General features: G+C 41.0%; 1 protein-coding gene across 1 annotated transcript; it reads right to left on the reverse strand.

Moving 5' to 3' along the window:
* Window positions 1-710: 710 nt before the first annotated feature.
* On the reverse strand, window positions 711-8,612 carry LOC125741795 (transmembrane protein 98-like). Its single transcript, XM_049013149.1, has 7 exons — window positions 8,506-8,612; window positions 4,329-4,537; window positions 3,281-3,412; window positions 2,811-2,844; window positions 2,595-2,710; window positions 2,442-2,501; window positions 711-2,336 (listed from the first exon to the last, which is right to left on the reverse strand). Exons 2-7 carry the CDS (start codon window positions 4,457-4,459, stop codon window positions 2,129-2,131), a joined length of 681 nt encoding a protein of 226 aa, XP_048869106.1. The 5' UTR covers window positions 4,460-4,537; window positions 8,506-8,612; the 3' UTR covers window positions 711-2,128.
* Window positions 8,613-20,022: the final 11,410 nt, after the last annotated feature.

Below are 20,022 nucleotides of genomic sequence, written 5' to 3' on the forward strand. Positions count from 1 at the left end.
CTGAAGATTTTTGCTATATGATTTCCTGGTGCTGGCTTGCATATTTCTGACAATGTAATCATCATAGTATTCTTTCATAGCATAATGACTGTGATATGAAAAAAGACACAATCAGTACATGCATGCATAACATAAATAACTATTAAACATTAAAGGTAGGCTATATCTGAAAATGTTACACATCTGCTCAGTATAGTCATCACTCTGCACTCCAATTCATTCATCTGTATAAAAGGCCCTTATGATATATACCCCAATAACATTCTGTAACTGTTTTCAGATCAGATTGTTTAGCTTTGCCTATATTTGATATCTCCTGCAAATATCTGAATAGGAATTAATTCCTCAAATCTGAATGTCACACTGTGTTTAACGCTAATTATAATGTATAAACTAATATAGTGCAGAAAAAAGTGCAGGCATTTTTCACTAAACGCACACTAGATGACACTATGCTTTTCCATTTGTAACACTACTTCAAGCAGGGTGAAGAAATAGATATTTTTTATCAATTAATATCAAGTCAATTTAGCTAGCTAAGTAGTGTATTGAACAAAACTAGCTACTGAGATTATGATATCAAAATATACCATAAAATACTCCAGCAGATCTGGTTTATTGGTTGCAAATGAGTATAAAGAAAAACAAATAAATTTGAATTGAATTAAATTGAATTTAAGACCATGATGCAAAAAATGTGTACACCTTGATGAAGGTCTTAGGGATAAAACTTTATGAAATGTTAACAGAAATTCAACAGCAGATGAGTCTACTCAATTACCACACATGTGGGCAGCAGATAACTGACAATTAAGGTTGGTAATTAAATAAAATCCCGTCCCATTCAATAGTACCACATGGAAGAGAAATGTCACAAGGCTTGAGAATGAATGTTATTTTTTTAGACAGAAAAGATCAATGTTACAAGAAAATCAGTAATGCATTGTTAATCAATCAGAAATCAAGTGATTTCGAAATTTAAAAAATGATGCACTTGTTTCAAGATCTCTCAGACGAATAGGCCATCCATGGAAGCTAACACCTCGAGTGTTTTATGATGAGATGAGTTGAGGAAAATTGCCTTGCAAGTTCATTAGTTAGCTAAAGCAGTTGAAAGCCAAACTGGGATGACCATGATACAATACGACATACGCTGCAGAAGAATGGCACGCAAGGGTGTCATCCATGACGGAAGCCCATGCACAAAAAAAGCCCTTTTAGCATTTGCCAGGGCTCATTCTGACAAATATGAATACTATTGGGACAATACACTTTGGACTGATGAGACACAGCTAAATATGTTTGACACTGCTGACATCCAAATTGTATGGCCTTGCAAGGGTAAGAAGTACAATGAAAAATATATGGTACCCACAGTAAAGCATGGTGGTGGCAGTCTTCTTCCGTGGGGTTCTATGAGTGCTGCAGACGTCAGGGAATTGCAGTTCACTGATGGTGTCATGAATTCACAGATGTACTACGAAATACTGAAAGAGAAGATGCTACCATCTCGCGCGCTGGGTCACTGGGCACTCTTTCAACATGACATTCACCAAAAACATACATCCAAGGCCACTGCTGCATTTCTGTGATTCAGTGGCCAAGTGCCCAGAAGAGTTGGTGCTGTTCTTAAAAAGCATTGACGCCATCTAAAATATTAGATTTGGTGGAATTTGTTGTAGGGTGTATTCATTTTTTAATACCTTATTTGAATAAAATATATTGTTTTTTTTTTTATCCTAATGATGCTGGTTACCAAGGTTTTATGTAAATGAAACCAATGTTTAATAAAACTCAAATTTGTCAAATTTTGCTAATTGTTTAAATCTTTAAAAATATTAATTTTCAAAGTATACTCATTTATGCTGAGTACCGTATATGTCAATTTTGTCAAAAATGAAACATACTTGTAATTTTTTTGTTTTTGTATTTCATTGCAAATATTTAAACGTTGTACTGTGTTGACAATAGAAACATTTTCTAGGAGTGTAAAATGATTATACAGTTAAGGAAAAAGATTTATACAGTTTAATGCATAAGTAAATAAAATAAGCATTGGACTGTGGGAATTTGTAGATCAGTGTCTATGATTAAGGCAGTAACGATGCAGTAAAATGGCAGAGAAGACCTAGATAGTTGATTGTTCCTGGTGAAGTGTGTGTCCTCCTGCCAGGGTAAGATCTGGTTCTGAAGCAAGGGCCGCTTCCCTTAGCACAACCATGTGATCCTCCACAGCATTCAGCGACTGGTCAATCCAGTCCATGCTGTTCGACATGTGACAGGCGCTACGGGTCACGAGCACTAGGTGGCTGACTGACAGCAGTAGGGCGGTGGCCCTGCAGGAAAATAACAATTTTTCACACATGAAATATTTTTTAAACAAAATCAGAGATTGACAGCAGACTGATGTCCATTGTTACCCCCACAGAATAGGGAAATACCGTGCATCAAGGAGTTTCGGGTCCAGAGGGGGGTACATCGATTGCACCACGTCGTCCACCCTGCCAAAAAATAACACCAAGGAGTGTGCCTCAGGAAAACATTGCCTTACTGATGTTAATTATCATTCGATACCTGCTACTGATGAGATCTACCTTGGGCTAATCCTTTTCGCAACCGTGATGATGTTATTGAGACTGGCAGGTGCCTTGACCTTTGCCCCTGAGCCCATCGTCATGGCAACTAGCTTTTCTGTCAGGGTATGGCAGATCTGCAAAAATGTTTCAATATCAGGAAAAAAATATGCTAAACTACTAATACTATAAACATTCTTCAGCAACGTGAAAAATACAACATGAAAACAGTTTTACCTTTAGGATTGAGATGCAATGTGACACAAGACCACTGAAAGAAATAACAGAAAATGTATTTTAATAGCTATATATAATTGTCACTGTGTGACAATTAGCTGCTAGATGACCAAAGACAAAAAGCAAAATATTGGGGAAACAGATTAACTTTCTGCTGCTTGATAACAGAGAAACAATGTAGCAGCTATGCTCTGTGGGACTGGCATCCCTGGGTTTTCCTGCCTTGTACCCTGCACATGCTGCTCAGGACAGTCTCCATGTTCCCCAGGTGCCTGCACTGAATAAATGGTTAGCATATATTCATATATCTATATATATATCTATATCTATATATATATATATATATATATATATATATATATGTGTGTGTGTGTGTAGCATCTGACAGTGCTTTTATACAGTCAAATGATTTTAATTATTAAAATTATGTGGCTATGTAGAGCTGATGCACAATCTGCCAGGAGACGTACGAGGCATCCTCGATCCAGTCCTCGTTCTCCAGGATTGCTTCTATATGCGGGTTGGTGATGACCACATCATCCATCTCCAGCTCTGAGGGCTCGCTCTGAGTCTCCATGGCGCTTATGAGATCCAGTGTGGGCCTGTTTATTCCAAAATGACAGCAAAGCACAAGGATACGGACATTAAAACTCTTGAAAAACAGACTGCACCCAGCATTTCGGCCCAGTGTGTTGGGGGAGGAATTGTGTTTTTAAAATTCCCCTTTGTCGTTTGAGCATTTCCATTAGGCAGAAACCCCACTTAACAGTGAGAACAACTGAAACGCATTTGCATGGGCGATGATGGCAGACAGCTGTTCTAGAGTTTTGCCAGGGGAAAAAAATTAGGATCCCTTTCATTAGCCACTTATTTAAGTCATTACCAGTCTTCTGCTCTGCAAACCTAGGATCACAAGGGATTTCCCATGTTTATTCCGAGAAAGCCTGGCCAGTTTCCCTGAAAGCGCCCACAGGTGTCCAATTAATAGAGCACAACTGTAATACATATACTGCATCCTAAACATTTCCCTGTGCCGGTAGCACATCAAAACCTTCAAATTAAAGGTAGTTTTTCTCAATGGATTTACATTGAGTTTTAAAAACTGAATATAGAATTTCAGTATAAGTATGAATATTTAGATGAATATAAATTAGAAAAGTATGGTGTCATGCAAGATTCAGCCATCCATTTGTGGCCATCCAATTTCTGTCACCACTTAACAACAAATCTAAGCTGTTGCTCATAAATCTTTTACTTTATGAGAAGCATAAACACATTACTAACTGTGGATTTCACTGTTACTGTACTTAAAAGGATGCTTTTTTTGGTCTCCTACTTCCCCATATTCTTTAACAAAAGTCCAGTGTCAAATTCATCTGTAATCTAATTCTGTTTATCCTTTACATTTTTAGCACCTCTCGGTGAATGTAACACAAAAACGGCATATCCCTATAAAAATTAGATGAGTCTCTCCAAACCCAGTTATGGGTGCTTCTGCGAGCCTCGGGAGATACTGACTTGGAGTCGAAGTGCTGGAGCAGATCGGCTGGGCGACAATATCTCTGCCGGCAGAGAAGCACCAGGGCCACAAAAGAGGCCAGGAAGATGGTGGCCAGCAGCCCAATGGCCACAATCACCACCGTCTCCATATCCACTCTGATCTCTGTCTGTGTGGCACAGGACCGAGACTGGCCAGCTGTGTTGCTGTGTCAGGCGTCTGCAATCATCTGTAGAGGTAAAGTGAGTTTAAGTGGAACACTTCTGATTTCACTACAAGGGCCATTGGGTTGTAGACCAATCATATCTCTCTTCAAGCATCTCTCCTAAATTACTATTTGCTTTATCAACGCAAGATGAGTACAAATTCTGCTCTGTTAAGCCGTGTTTTTGGGTATCTATGGAAGCCCGATTCCACCACCCGGAAAACCCATTTATCTCAGAATTCTGACTTATTAAATCTTATTAAATCAGTATAGCACTTATTAAGTGATATAACTGTTTTAAAAGCTTTAGTATTAACACCTCTTTGACAGCCTGGTGGGAATTTTTTAAAATAACTAGGTCTGCACTTATCCCCTGTAAACTAACACCCATTTAGAACAATCCACATATTTGCCAGAAAAAGAAAGCATTGAACTTTTCTTATGCCGCAATAAAGGGGATTTTCAAAACAGGAAAGTTATTCTATTCAATGAACTTGTCTCAAAAATATATATGTTTAAACACTTTAAAAATGACTAAAAGTCCCAACTTACAAATTGTACAATACAAAACTCTCCATAGAATACACTATACAGGACAAAGCATGTTCCAAATGGGCCTTATAAAGTACATTTAAACTTATGCACCCATTGCTCAGGTAACTTTGTGTAGAACTACATGCATGCCATATGGTGAGTAATCTGCCCCCTGCTCTTATGAATCCCAACCCCTTTCCCCCTCATTCAACAACATGCCATGCACACATGTAGGACCTCGGAGTAGCTGTATGCCGTGCATGCTACGGTGGGGAGGGCCATTTACGTGTCCTTATTCACTGTACTGCGCGGCCTTCTGCCTCCCCCTGTTTTAATTGCACTTTAGTCATCACATACCAGTATACACACAGGGCCTTGAGGGGCAGGGGCACTACTCAGAGGCTGGTGGTATCACTCGCCTCTGTGCTGCTGCCGTCCCCAAATTTTACTCACACCATATACATTGAGAGTCTTCATGGGGGAGTGACGTGGAGGAGAGCTGTTCACAAGCAAGCGCTCCTCTACACTTCCCCCATCAATTTTAAATTCATCTTAGTTTCTCAACAATCTTACTTACCCCTATACCATATACAGTGACATACATCATCACACGCATCCAACACTCTACCTCTCACACAGGTGCATTTCTAAATCCCTGTTCCCTGCCGGAGATGGTGGGGGGAGCGGCGGTGCTTGAGTGGTCGCTCGGCTGGCAGCGCCCTGGGGATCACAGCTGGCACTGGGAGTTGCATCCGTTCTCCCGCACGTCGGAGGGCAGTCCGAAGTGGATGGGCCTGTCTTTTTGTCTCTATGTATGGGTGTCTGCGTATGTTGCGGGAATGTGTGTATGGTCTATGTGCATGGCTGAGAGGTGTGTTTGCAAGTAGTTGGTGGGGGCCTGGCTCCATGGCTTGCAGCTCCGTCCTGGGCGCGGTTGACCTTCTGGGCAAGATTGCTGTCCCCTTTCTTTGGGGTGGTGGCCCGGGGGGCTCACTACCAGGGGCTAGTCAGCCCCTGGCCGCCCGGGGTCCTAGGGGCCCTGGCCTTGGCTTGTATGGGAGCGGCCGCCCCTTCATGGGGTCGGCTGCCTGTTGCCTCTGGTTCTCTGGGGCTCATGCCCTTTTGGCTGCGGGGGCTGCATCTGGGACCTCTCTCCTCCCCCGGCTGGATTGGGGGCGTGGCTCTTCCGTACTCTTCGGGGGCTGCGGACATCCTGGGCCTCCCGGGCCTGTCTCCGCCGACCTCTGGCTCTTGTGGGGTGTGGTTGCGGCCTCCCACAACACAAGCACACTAGCTCACATCTCGCATACACAATTGAGCACACATGTACATACACTTGCACGGACCCCTGCAAGCAGACACAACGATTTTGTATTTATCCATTTCTTTGCTTCTTTCAATGCTGTTGATAATTTGCCTTTTTTTCCTTCCCTCTCCTTTATAGATGCAGCAATTGGAGATTGTATTTTCTACTTTACTCATATCGCTCTTGACTTATGTTTCTCACTTACTCTTTTTTTTGTTCTTTTTTTTTATTTCTTTTTCTTCCCCCTCCTATTCTGTCCCTCCACTTTGGCCAGCTCAGCCACTGCGATATTTTACATGTGTTAAAAATTAAATAAATAAAATAAAAAGAAATCGATCAACATAAGGGACCTATACAGAGTTTATAGAGCCCCTCAAAAAGCAAACAGGTTTGGCACAGCAGTGCATTCATACCATAATTCTGCTTGCTAAAGCTGTCAGTACTTTGAAGTCATGATTCGGTGGCACAGTGAGGGTAAAACAAGCAAAACATAAATTACTTCTTTTTTTTTCTTTGTTACACAGTGGTTTACTGAACAAAGTATGACTGTCTTTCTTAAATAAAAGATCTTTCAATATTGCTACAACCTACTAATAAAAAAACTAAAATTTACTTAGAAAATGATGAGTGCACTTTTTCCAACAAGGCATCATTTTCACAATAACACAGCTAAGTAATTGCATTGATTGCAAAGATTTTTAAAAAGAACATCCATACTGTAAATCTCTGTTAGACTAAAAGTAGCACAGAAAAATAACAATACAGCTATATCTAAACTATATAGGGTGTACATGGAGCTTTTTAGATGTTTCAGTAATGAGTCATGAAATTCCTCCCTATACAGGGCACCAGATTATACTGAGTCGCGGTGGAGAAAACATGTCTGAAAAAACCGTGCGGAATGTCTTAATGCGGAATGTATTAATAATAGGATTTCAGCGGCAGAAAGGGATCTGGAGAGTAAGCAGTACCGCCTTTACTGCCGCCTTACAGCGTGCGATTATTACAATCCTTCACAAGCAATTCCAACCAGGTAAATTGTCAACAGTACTTAGACCTCTTGTTAATGTGAGTGTGCACCTTACTACGCTTACAAATGCAAATCAATGCAAAAAAATGTATTTAGAAGTCAACAGACTAACTATACGTCAGAAAATGACAGATATAATTACTCAGTAAATTTACGAGTTTGAATCCCCCATCCCCGGTCGGCGAAATGTATCAAGGGGGACCCCTCCCACGAGCTGAGGGTCACGTTTATTTATGAAACCTATTCATGAAACACGATTACTTTACAGTTAAAATCCATCGTAAGTGTCAAATAGGGTAATTTTGAACATCCAGACCGAATATATACTTGCTTCAGTAAACATATTTATACAAAAAATTAACTCAAATAAGGCTCACGATGAAGGCACCTATACGACTGCTAAAAACTAGGGAGATGATATTTTGCTTTGAAAAAACATATGACGCAAAGAGAGGCGTCAATTAACACAACGCGTAGAGAAAATAATGACTGTAGAAAGCAAATGATAACATGAAACAAAGTGTAATCCCGAGCATTTCAGGTTCACAAAAGAGTACCAGTGGTCACCTTATAAAACAGAACCAAAAAGAGTGAAATTTCTTGTTCAAGATCAGCAGAATCCTCTCCAGAGGTATTGACCCATACAAATAAAATGATTGCGCTAGAATAGAGCCCGGTCGGCCATAGATTTAGTCGTCTACAACCTCTCTTAAAGAATCGGAAGATATTAACATATTCATAGCCTTAATAAATTTAACCAAACACGTTATGGTTTACCAACTATGTATGTTAAAAAATACAGAGTGCACATTTATTAAGTAATTGAACCTAAAATATCGCTTAACTTGTAAATCATCTTAACTGTTGTCTGTACAATTTTATTTAGGCTATATTTTTGTCTCCCAAGACAGAAGTATACAAAATCATACGCCATAATAACCGAACTATGGTAACACAATAAGTCCTTGTCGTTTAGATTTGAGGTGCATTGAGATGCATTGGAACCAAACCATTTGACTAAACTAATATGTCCTACCATTTTTAAAAGCAGGGTTTTCTTAAAACGTTTTCTATTATGCTTATCATCAAATAACAACAAAAGTTGAAAAGTTCCGGGCTCACCTAGTCATTTTGTCCGCTTTCCTTCTTTGTCTGTTGCTTCTAACACTCCGGAGGGCGCTTTGTCCGGCACATGAACTCCAGCGTTTGGTCACTGTTTAACATCGAGCATGATTGATTCCCTACATCTGCATTTTCCAAGGGGCCCCATATATCGTGACTCTCGCTTTTTAGGTCGGGATGTTTACAAATGTTCGAGGTGCACACATAGGGGAGATTTAATAGATTCGAACCCCATATTTGATATACTACTTTCTTAAATAGAAACATCTACCTCCTTCAAAATACGTAAGGTGTTTTCTGTAAATCGGCGTGTATTTTCTATATTTAAATTATGTCTATATTAAAATCTATATTAAATATTATAGTCTATATTAAAAGTAAATTAAAAGCTCCCATGAATGATGCCCGAACGAACATTTTTTTTATCCTTTTCAGTGCTTTAATGCCATGTAAAATCCACTTCTGCAGAATGATACGTCTTTTGATACATGGGCGCCGTTAGTTCTTATCACTTTTAAGTCTAGACCCAAGTATTTTAGCCTTGATGCCAAACCTTCAAAAAACTAGAGTAACGCTCCAGGTAAAATTGATTTAGCCCCTGATCTTTTCAATAGCTAGAAACTCCTCTGCTTTGAGTGCGGTGCGTTTTGAGACGGCTACTGAAAAGTTTAATTTTGTTTAATTTAATTTTGTGCATTCGATTTTTACGTTTTTACCACTAGATGGCAGATTTTAACCACGATATCCTGACATCTGTCCGTCTGTCCGTCCATTTCCCAAACGTTAGCGTCAGAGGGAAACTATTTTGAAATTAATCAAGTACTTGTTTTTTTTTTTATAAAATAATTTTTATAAAATAATGTTTTTATAAAATAATTAACTTTTTTAAATTAATGCATGATTAAAACACTTTGTGTATCAAGTTTGTCCAAAAATATGCAATCAGGCTAACTGGCATCTTTAAATTGCTATTATTGCATGTTCACGTGCTGTCCAATACACTGGCAACCTATCCTTGGTGTACCCCTAACTCTGCCATGGAACCCCCCCCCAGTGTTTACAGCTGGTGAGAGTAGGGTAAGGCGATGCATGTTCATTTTAATTGTTAAAAACTTTGCGAATAGAGGCTGGTTTGTTGTGCCTGGGGTTCTACTTAAAAACAAATTTTAGGCCATCCTTGTCAGGAGTTTCATCATTTTTTTGAACTTTGGCAGATTTTCTGTTCAATTTCCCGTCTTTAATTTTGTTTCTTTTCATGGCACTGCCTGGTTATGATTACTTAATGGCTGCATATAACATTAATGTTATTTAGCGTGTAGAGTCAGAGTCAGAGCTAGTTAGCTGCGTAGCATAGCATGCTGCTTCTTAAATAACAAAGACGTTCTTTTAATATTTAGCATAGTGACTGTTTGTTGCCAACTTGGGTCCCTCTGCAAATGTGTGGTTTGAGTGGTGGTAGACGCAATTGCTGTATGAAAGGTAAAATGTTAAAGTTAATTACTGTTGTATATAAACATAAAAAATTAGTTAACCTATGCATACTGTACATTTCCTGACATGGAGATTTTTAATAGCCTGGAGCTGAGGATGCAAGATGCAGTCGACTCAGTCACGAATTTCTTATCTAGGATGTTTCTTGTAGTAAGTGTAGGAATTTGTAGTAATCTAATTTTTTTACATCTGCATCTGCAAAGATTGATTTTGACTGGCATTAAGGTAAAGACTATCTGTGCTGTACATTACTGCAAGGCAAGAAGTCATTCCAGTCTACACATGTATTCTATTTATTTGTAGAGGCATAACCTTAACGCCAACTATCCATCTATCCCCTATTTAGAGACATTTAATACCTCTGGGCAATAAGGCAACTCCAGTTAATCTCAACTTGTTTTTGGACTGTAGAGGGGAAACTGGCATACCCAGATGACACAGGGAGAACCGGCAAATTCCATACAGAGCCATGGCAGAGACTCTAACCCTGATCCCAGAAGTGTGAGGCAATAGGGCTACCCACCGGGCCACCATGCTACCCCCTTAACTATATGAATGTTAACCCCTTCCCAGCCCTAACCTTAACCATAAATAACCAAACAAAATACATGACTTTTGATACATTTTTTGTGGGGACCGAAAAAATTTTTTCCTGCAAGGTCAAAATAATAGGTTTTTATCACATAGTGGAGAAATGTCATATATATCTGTCACCTATAGAGAGCAAGCTGGAGGAGGCATAAAGAGAATTTCCCCATGGGGATCAATAAAATAGCAATTCTTCTTCTGCTTCTTCTCCTTCTTCTTCTTCTTCTTCTTCTTCTTCTTCTTCTTCTTCTTATTATTATTATTATTATTATTACTATTATCATACACTATATGTACAAAAGTATTGGAGCATCTGTCCAGTACACCCACAGGAACTTTTATGACATCCCACTCTAAATCCATACATCAATATGGAGGTCCCCCCTTTGCAGCTAAAACAGCAGCCACTGTTCTAGAAAGGCTTTCCACAAGATTTTGGGGTGTGTCTGTGGGAATTTTTACCCATTCCTCCAAAAGAGTATTGATGAGGTCAGGCATTGATGTTGAACATGAAGGCCTGACTTGCAATCTCCGTTTTACAGTAGGTTATTCCAAAGGTGTTTAATGGGGTTGAGGTCAGGGTTCTGTGTGGGCCAGTCAGTCAATCTCACCCATGTATATCTTTATGAACCTTGCTTTGTTCACTAGGGCACAGTCAGGCTGGAACAGAAAAGGGCCTCCACCAAAATGTTCCCACAAAGTTGGAAGCATAGAATTGTTTAAAATGTGTTGGTATGTTGAAGTATTAAGGGTTCCCTTCACTGGAACTAACGGGCCTAGACTAACCCCTGAAAAACAACCCCATAACATTATCTCTCCTCCACCAAACTTTATATTTGGCACATTTAGCCAGGTAGGTAACATTCTCCTGGGATCTGCAAAACCCAGACTTATCCATCAGACTGCCAGACAGAGAAGTGTGATTTGTCACTCCACAGAACATGTTTCCACTGCCTGGTTATGATTGCTTAATGGCTGCATATAACGTTAATGTTATTTCACAAATACGACTTATTGCAGAGGTGGCATCGTACCACATTTGAAAAAGAGAAAAACATTACAAAATCAATGTGAAGGTAACTTGAAATACTAAGCTTTACCATGTCCAGTCAACAAAGAAATTGGCCTGAAAAGTAAAAATATAAAACCTTCTTTACTTTTGGTGACATTTTTCAGGTTGCCTTTTGGTAACCTCAATTTTATAAAACGTATGTGACTGCAATCAGTTAAAATGGGAAGTAAAAATCCCAGAAGTCTTGTATTTCGTTTCTTTACTTATGGTTAAGGTTAGGGCTGGGTAGGAGTTAAGGTTGTCTTGTTGGGATTAGATTTCCCCATAGAAATGAATGAAGATTCCCCACAAATCTTCTTACAATGGAACCTATCATGGGTGCCATTATATATTAGGCATGTGAACAGTCAGTTAATGAAGTTGATATGTTGGAAGCAGAAAAAATAGGCAAGTGTAAGAACCCGAGTGACTCTGACAAGGGTCAAACCACGATGGCTAGATGATGAAGGTCAGAGCATCTCCAAAAGTCTTGTTGGATGTTGCTGGTATGCTGTAGTCAGTATCTAACAAAAGTGGCCCAAAGATGGCCAACCAATGAACTGACAACAGGGTCAGGGGCGCCTAAGGCTCACTGAGTGCAGGGAGCGAAGACCAGCCCGTGCGATGCCACAGGGGAGTTACTGCAGTACAAATTGCTGAAAAAGTTAATGCTGGCTATGACATAAATATATTAGAACACACAGTGCATCGCAGATTGCTGTATATGGGGCTGCATAACTGCACATCAGACAAAGGTCCCTTGCTGGCTCTTGTTTACCACCAAAAATGCCTACAGCAGGCATGTGAGCATCAGAACTGGACTCCAGATCAATGGATGAAAGTGACCTGGTCTGATGAGTCATATTTTCTGTTACATCTTGTACACGCCCAGGTGTTTGTGCATTATTTATCTGGGGAAGAGATGGCACCAGGATACACTATGGGAAAAAGGTAATCCAGCAGAGGCAGTATGATGCTCTGGGCAATGTTCTGCTAGGGAACCTTGAGTCCTGCCATTCTTGTGGATGTTACTTTGATACATCTACCTAAATATTGTTGCAGACCAAGTACACCCCTTCATGGCAATGGTATTCCCCAATGGCAGATCTCTTTCAGAAGGATATTGCGCCTTGCCACACTGAAAAAAAGGTTCAGGAATGGTTTGAGGAACATGAAAAAGAGTTCAGGGTGTTCACTTGGCCTCCAAAGGCCCCATCCACATAACTTTCAGGACTTTAAGGATCTGCTGCTAATGTCCTGGTACCAGATACCACAGGACACCTTGGATGTCTTGCAGAATCCTTGCATCGATGTCATGAATGATTGGTGTATATGCAGCTGTGGGAAAAAATGAGACCACTCTTTATTTTTAAACAAATATGCCTGTATTGTATCGCTCGTGTGAACATGCAAACTCCACGCACACGTAACCCAGACGGAGACTCAAACCCAGGTCCCAGAGATGTGAGGCAACAGTGCTAACCACTGTACCACCATGCCGCCCCGCGTCAGTCTGCCAGTAACTGTCAAAGAAATCTATTGCACTGAACTACACGAACTCCATAAGTGCTTTTAGTGGGTAATGTGTGGCTCAGCAGGTTAAGCCTCTTTATGTGTAATGGGAAGGTCACCAGTTCAAGCCCAGCTTTGGCAGAACAGTTGTATGGGCCCTTGAATAAGGCCCTTAAGAACCAGCTCCATGGGTGCTGCTGTAGGCTTCCTTTCCCTCCAAAACTTGCTTTAATCTACATCCATGTAATGGAGCATAAGGTAAGCAAAAAAGATTTTCCCCCTGTAAGTTCAATTAAGGGTTATCATTATCATCTATTTGTAGAAGCAGATGAGTGCATTCAATGGTCACCAAATTATGTTTTCTGTAGTCCACAGAGAACCTCCACCCGCCATTGCTCTTTTCGACAAGTATGACAGGGGAAGACCACAGGCTACTGCCCTTTTCAATAATGCCATCCTCCAACAATGCTATAGCTGCCAATCAATTCAGTACTGCTGTTCAGGAGACCTACAGTAAGCACATTGCATAATATTGTACACCTGGTTCACAGAAGTCTCCCTGCTTGACCTAAACACATCCCAGTATTTATATAGTAGATCACTCAGTTGTTGTCACTGAGCAGGGAAAGAAGGGACAGCTCAGCCATAAGCTCAGCTCAGATCGTGTTACGATCCCCAGTTTAGGGTTGAGGACCGACAGAAAGGTAAGGGAAAAGGAGAGGGGAAGACGAGACCAGGGGATGGGAAAGGGGAACACGGGAAACAAAGGGATCTTTTTGTTGTATTTTTTTGTATTTATTCAGAAACACGTTTACAAACATGAGGTGCGACAAACTTCGGGAGTAACCCAGGCCAAAACAACAACCAAAACGGCTAACAAATACGTCCCAAACTAAGCTAACTCTAAAGGTAATGAAAACAAGAGAAAACTAAATGACAAGGACTAAATCTAACTCCCTAACCAAAGGAAGGGTAATTCCTTACGCACCTAACAGACATGTACAGAAATCGCACAGGCCGAAACACGGTATCCGAAGGGGTGAGGCAAAGAGAGCAGTCAAGATCTAAGCAAGAGTTCAAAGCCAGAAGACAAACAAACCAAAGGCAAAGGTACAAAAAGGGGCGAAGCAGAAAACCAGAAATCAAACAATCAGAACCGTCTTATACAAGAAGTCAATCAGAAACAGCAAACCAACACAGCAATAGCAAAAGACAAAGCTTGAGCAAGAGTTCCCGAGGTGGTCTAGCCGCTGTCTTTTCTTCTCAGGACCCGGAAGTGACGAGCGGTGCATCGAACGAGTCGTGGGTGGAGTTTGGATGGGGAGGCAGAGCCGAAGGTGCAACCAGCGAATGGTGACGAGGGCAGGAGGTCTGAAGAATTTGTAGACCTTCCCTCAAACTTACGGCATGTAACAACTGGTATAAATGATGGCATGTCAGCACAGGGTGAAGGCTGGGATGCTGCATCAAACATGTCCCCTTCCTCAATGTGGGAAAGCACACCAAGATGAGACCCCTGGGGCACTGTCAGATCTTGATCCGTTGTATTACAGTTTTTCTGTACACTACATCCCACACTAAACACTAAATCCCATTGTAAAAACTAAAATGTCAACTAACAAAACTCTTTCATCAAATCAATCCCACAGTTGTCAAAATCTTAAACACTATTCATCTGGTTAGGACACAATTTGCAAATCTGAATCTCCCATTTACCAAAACTCTAAACACATTCTCAAACACAAAACACATTTAGCAGTGTGGTGCACTTGTACCCAGAATGGTGCACACAGGCTACAGAAGTTAAACACAACTAACACACTGTTTTCATCATTTACACACTACCACTCAAAATTGAAAACACGTGTCCAATCAGTGAACCCAATTAGTAAATAGTATATAAGACTAGTCAAATGCAAATGGCATGAGTGGATCCAACAATGGAGTAATACAATAGAAGAGGAAGAGGAGTCCGTGTTAGAGATGGTGGGCAAGGACTAAGACCAAGAAGAAGAAGATCTGTAATTTCAAATGACATTTGAGCAACTGTCATAGATCATGTTCTGGTGCACGGCATGACTATGAGGGAGGCAGGGCAACGGGTGCAACCAAACCTAAGCAGGTTCTCAGTGGCTACTATAATCCGGACCTTCAGAGAAGAAAACAGGTAAAAAGTATACTTCTCTCAGTAAGGAGACAATGAAAAATAATTTCTCCATGGTACTGTGTTCGAAAACATTTACTAAATAAAATATATAAGTGTGTGTATATATATAAAAAGTATACTTCTAACTAAATGGGTTTTCTTTTAGAATTGAAAGACGGCCATATGAGGGTGGAAGAACACGCATGTTCTCACAACACCAGGAGACCCTTATTGTGGATATGGTCCATCAAAATAATGCAATTCGACTGCGTGAAATACAGCAGAGGATTATAGAAGACAATATACATTTTGAGGGAATAAATAGTGTGAGTCTGTCAACAATTGACCGTGTCCAGCAACGCAACAAGATAAGGATGAAACAAGTTTATCGGGTACCATTTGAGCGAAACTGTGAGACAGTTACAGTTTTTCTCGATTGCTAAAACACTAAACCCTATTGTCTAAACCAAATTCTCAGTTGCCTGAACCCACTTATTGAATCAGTCACTCTTTTGGCAAAACCATAAACACTTGTCACCTGTTTAGACACATCTTGTCAACATATTGTCATTGTGATGCACCTGTGTTGCATAATCGTGAGCACAGGTGGCAAAAGTCAAACACCATTAAAGCACAGGTGTCACCGGTTGAACACAACAACTCAAAATATATCACACTTGTGGCTAATGATGTGAGGGTACATATAAGCCAGATCACTGGTTTGTGAGGCACTACAATGGATAGAAATCTAAGAAGAGGAGTTCGTGTGAGAGGAGGTCGAGCAGGTCAAGGAGGTCGAGGTGGTCAGCGAGGACAAAGAACAGTAATATCTGATGAAATCAGAGCTACTGTGATTGACCATGTTCTTATCCATGGTATGAAAATGAAGGAGGCCGGACTAAGGGTACAACTAAACATCAGTAGATTCACTGTGTCCATCATGATCCGAAGATTTAGAGAAGAGAACAGGTAGTTACTTTTTTTGACATTATAGTATGTAAATGTTGACAACAATTACATATGTACAATGACTGTACTATATACTTTCCCACAGTAAACATTTTTCGGTACATCACTGTGCCAGTGTACTGTAGTATTATAATGGAGGGTTAGTCTGACTGTTTGTAAGCCTATTCCATGTATGTATTTTTGTAAGTGCATATTCTCTTTTTGTAGAATTGAATGACATCTATGTTCTCCCCACACCAAGAGACCCTAATTGTCGACATGGTCCGTGAGAACAACACCATTAAACTGCATGAAATTCAGTTGAGGATCATTGAGGACCATGTGCATTTTGAGGGTATCGACAGTGTCAGCCACTCTACTGTTGACCGTGTCCTCAAGCGCAACAGACTGCACATGAAACAGCTGTACAGAGTGCCCTTTGAACGCAACTCAAAGAGCAAAGATCCCAGTATGTACAGGTTGGTATATATCCAGACACATAAATGTTGGTTACTGTAAGTAGTGATTTACTGTAGTTGGCCTACATCACTCACAAAATATATATCTATTTCTACAGAGAGTTTTTGAACTGGATGCAATGGAAAAACTCCATGAATACATCTACATGGATGAAGCTGGGTTTAATCTCACCAAAAGGAGAAGGAGAGGCCGTAGTGTGATTGGCCAATGGGCCAATGTTGGTGTCCCTGGGCAGCGTGGTGGCAATGTCACATTGTGTGCTGCCATCAGCAATCATGGTGTTGTCCACCATCAGGCCAACCTAGGGCCCTACAACATTCACCAGCACCTCATTTTCCTCAATCACATGCGAGATGCTCTGTTAGGGCAGCAGGATGAGCAGCCCATCTATGTTGTTGTTTGGGACAATGTGAGTTTTCACAGAGGCCTCCAGGTTAGAGAGTGGTTCAATATGAACCAAGATTTTATCAATCTTTGCCTTCCACCATACTCCCCTTTCCTGAACCCCATTGAAGAATTCTTTTCCTCATGGTGGTGGAAAGTATATGAACGCCAGCCTTACACCAGGGTAAATCTCCTGCAAGCCATGGAACTGGCCTGTGGTGACATGGGTGTAGAGGCATGTCAAGCCTGGATACGGCATGCCAGGGGTTTTTTCCCCCGTTGCCTGGCCAGAGAAAATGTGGCCTGTGATGTAGATGAAGTCCTGTGGCCTGACCCAGTACGGAGAAATGATGCTGTGGCAGAGTAATGCACTTCTTTTCTTTGTACTTCATTTGTATATTTTTGTGCTTTATTGTTACGTACAAGTGCTACATGTAAATGCACAGGATTTCAGTTTTTTTGCAAATTCTTTTTCCTATGTACAAGTGTTACAAATGCCCAGGTATTTTGTTTTGCAACATGCATTTATCCTAAATAAACATTTATTTCTACCGCTTCATATCCTGAGCATTGTGATTTCCTTTTTCCTATGTAGTGTTTAGTGATTACTCAGTGGAGTATTTATTTTAGCATAGTGAAAGCTAAATTAATAGCCTTTTTTATTGCTTCCCCATACTGGCGAGAGTGGGACATGGAAGCATCAACATACACAATGGGGTCTTTCTCATAATCAGCTACCTTTGTTTCAGAGGAACCCATAAAATATCTGCACTTTATACTTCTGCTCTCTGCATGGATTACCTTACATTTATCCATCCATCCATTTTCCAAACCGCTTATCCTATTGGGTCGCGGGGGGTCCGGAGCCTATCCCGGAAGCAATGGGCACGAGGCAGGGAACAACCCAGGATGGGGGGCCAGCCCATCACAGGGCACACTCACACACCATTCACTCACACAAACACACCTATGGGCAATTTAGCGACTCCAATTAGCCTCAGCATGTTTTTGGACTGCGGGGGGAAACCGGAGTACCCGGAGGAAACCCCACGACGACATGGGGAGAGCATGCAAACTCCACACACATGTGACCCAGGCGGAGACTTGAACCCGGGTCCCAGAGGTGTGAGGCAACAGTGCTAACCACTGCACCACCATGCCACCCCCCTTACATTTATCTATGTTAAATTTCATCTGCCAGGTATCAGCCCAGTCGCTAATTAAATCCAGATCCCGTTGTAGCCTCTCTGCTGCTAGATCAGTATCTGCTACACTATCCACCTTGGTGTTGCCTGCAAACTTAACCAGTTTACTGTACGTATTGGTGTCAATATTATTAATGTAAATTAGGAACAATAGTGATCTCGCACGGAAACCAAAACAACCCTATTCTATCAGGTTTTGGCTACCCCCCAATCAGCACTGGCCTCGGCCAAGGCCGCTGCTGAACTAACAACTCCCCCAGAAGAACAAGGCAGTGAGACTCTCTTGCATTCCTCTCCCCCGATCCCAAGGACTTACCGCACCCTTCCCCCATCCCACGCCTTCGCCACTTCATACCCCCAGCGTGAACAGGCGGGTCTGTTGACCAGCGCCTCCATGGCTGCAGGACCGGATGGCTATCTGTCTCTGCTGGACTACCTCCACCACCCCTTTTCCCCCACCCGTTGCAAGTCGTGTCATTTTTATGTTGTAAGGTGTAGTGACCATGTGCTTATGTTGCTGAGGTGTTTTTTTCGGTTCCCACAATGTACTCCCCACTGGAGTACAGTCTGGGGGCTGTTTTTTTATTCTCCTCCTCTCTCCTCATGTTATTCTGTTTCTTTTCTTCTCTCTTCCCCTGTCTCCCGACCGGTCTACCCCCTACTGCGATGTTTGTGTATATGTATGGTCGGTTGATGGCCTGTTTTTCGCTGGTACTCGTGACTAGTGACATGGTATATTGCAACAGCAATAAAGGATTTTCATCATCATCATCATCATCATCATCCTAAAATTGAACCCTGCGGTACCCCACGATGAACACAGGCCCACTGTGACATTGTGCCTCTAATAACTACTCTCTTCTTCCTGTCTGTTAACCAGTTTTCAATCCAAACTGCTACAGTTCCTAAAATCCCTGCAGCTTTGAGCTTAAGCAAGTTTGTGGGGGACGACATCAAAGGCCTTCTGGAAATCTAAGTAGCTCATATTGTAGGCCTTTTTGTGATCAATTTCTCTAATAGCTTCCTCAAAGAACTGAAGTAAATTAGTTAAACAGTATCTACCTCTCCTACATTTATGTTGGCTATGAATGTTATTTGAATCCAGGTAATCTACCATTTTCACTTGCATTATAGCTTCCATTATTTTTTCAGTAATGCTAGTGAGACTGATTGGCCTATAGTTTGCTGGGTTACTTCTATCCCCCTTTTTGAATATGGGCGTTATATTAGCATGCTTCCAATCAGAAGGTACCACACCTGCAGATAACGATTTCTGGAATAGTAAAGTTAAAGGTTGGCTAAGAATATCCCTCATCTCTTTTAAAACTATAGGTAAGATGCCATCAGACCCCTGTGATTTATTTATTTTGAGCTTAGCTAGACTTAGTACCACATCAGCCTCAGTTATACATATATTGGTCATAGACGACGCTGTACTTGTACTACAGTTTTTTACAATCGCTATGACAATTTTTGCAATACATTTAACAAGTTTCCTAAACATCCGTCCTTGTAGGCTATACAATTAACACATTTCTTGTTGCTGTGATACAAAATGCATACAGTTAACACCAATTTAAAATGCTTGAACTTCTTTTACACACAAGCTCAACCAAGACCAAAACAATGTAATTTTACGGTCAAATCTACAAATGCTTTCTGGTCAGAACAGATAACATTATGTTCTAAACATAACTTATATAGGTTAAGTT

This window comes from Brienomyrus brachyistius, chromosome 5 (genome assembly GCF_023856365.1).
Source record: "Brienomyrus brachyistius isolate T26 chromosome 5, BBRACH_0.4, whole genome shotgun sequence".
Taxonomy (NCBI): Eukaryota; Metazoa; Chordata; class Actinopteri; order Osteoglossiformes; family Mormyridae; genus Brienomyrus; species Brienomyrus brachyistius.

Excerpts from the sequence above, each read along its gene's own strand:
- LOC125741795 (XM_049013149.1), bottom strand. The coding sequence starts at position 4,459 with ATGGAGACGGTGGTGATTGTGGCCATTGGGCTGCTGGCCACCATCTTC. Across the intron at positions 2,845-3,280 it reads GACTGGATCGAGGATGCCTC|TGGTCTTGTGTCACATTGCA; the intron begins GTACGTCTCCTG and ends TATTTCTTTCAG. Across the intron at positions 2,337-2,441 it reads CCGAAACTCCTTGATGCACG|GGCCACCGCCCTACTGCTGT; the intron begins GTATTTCCCTAT and ends ATTTTCCTGCAG.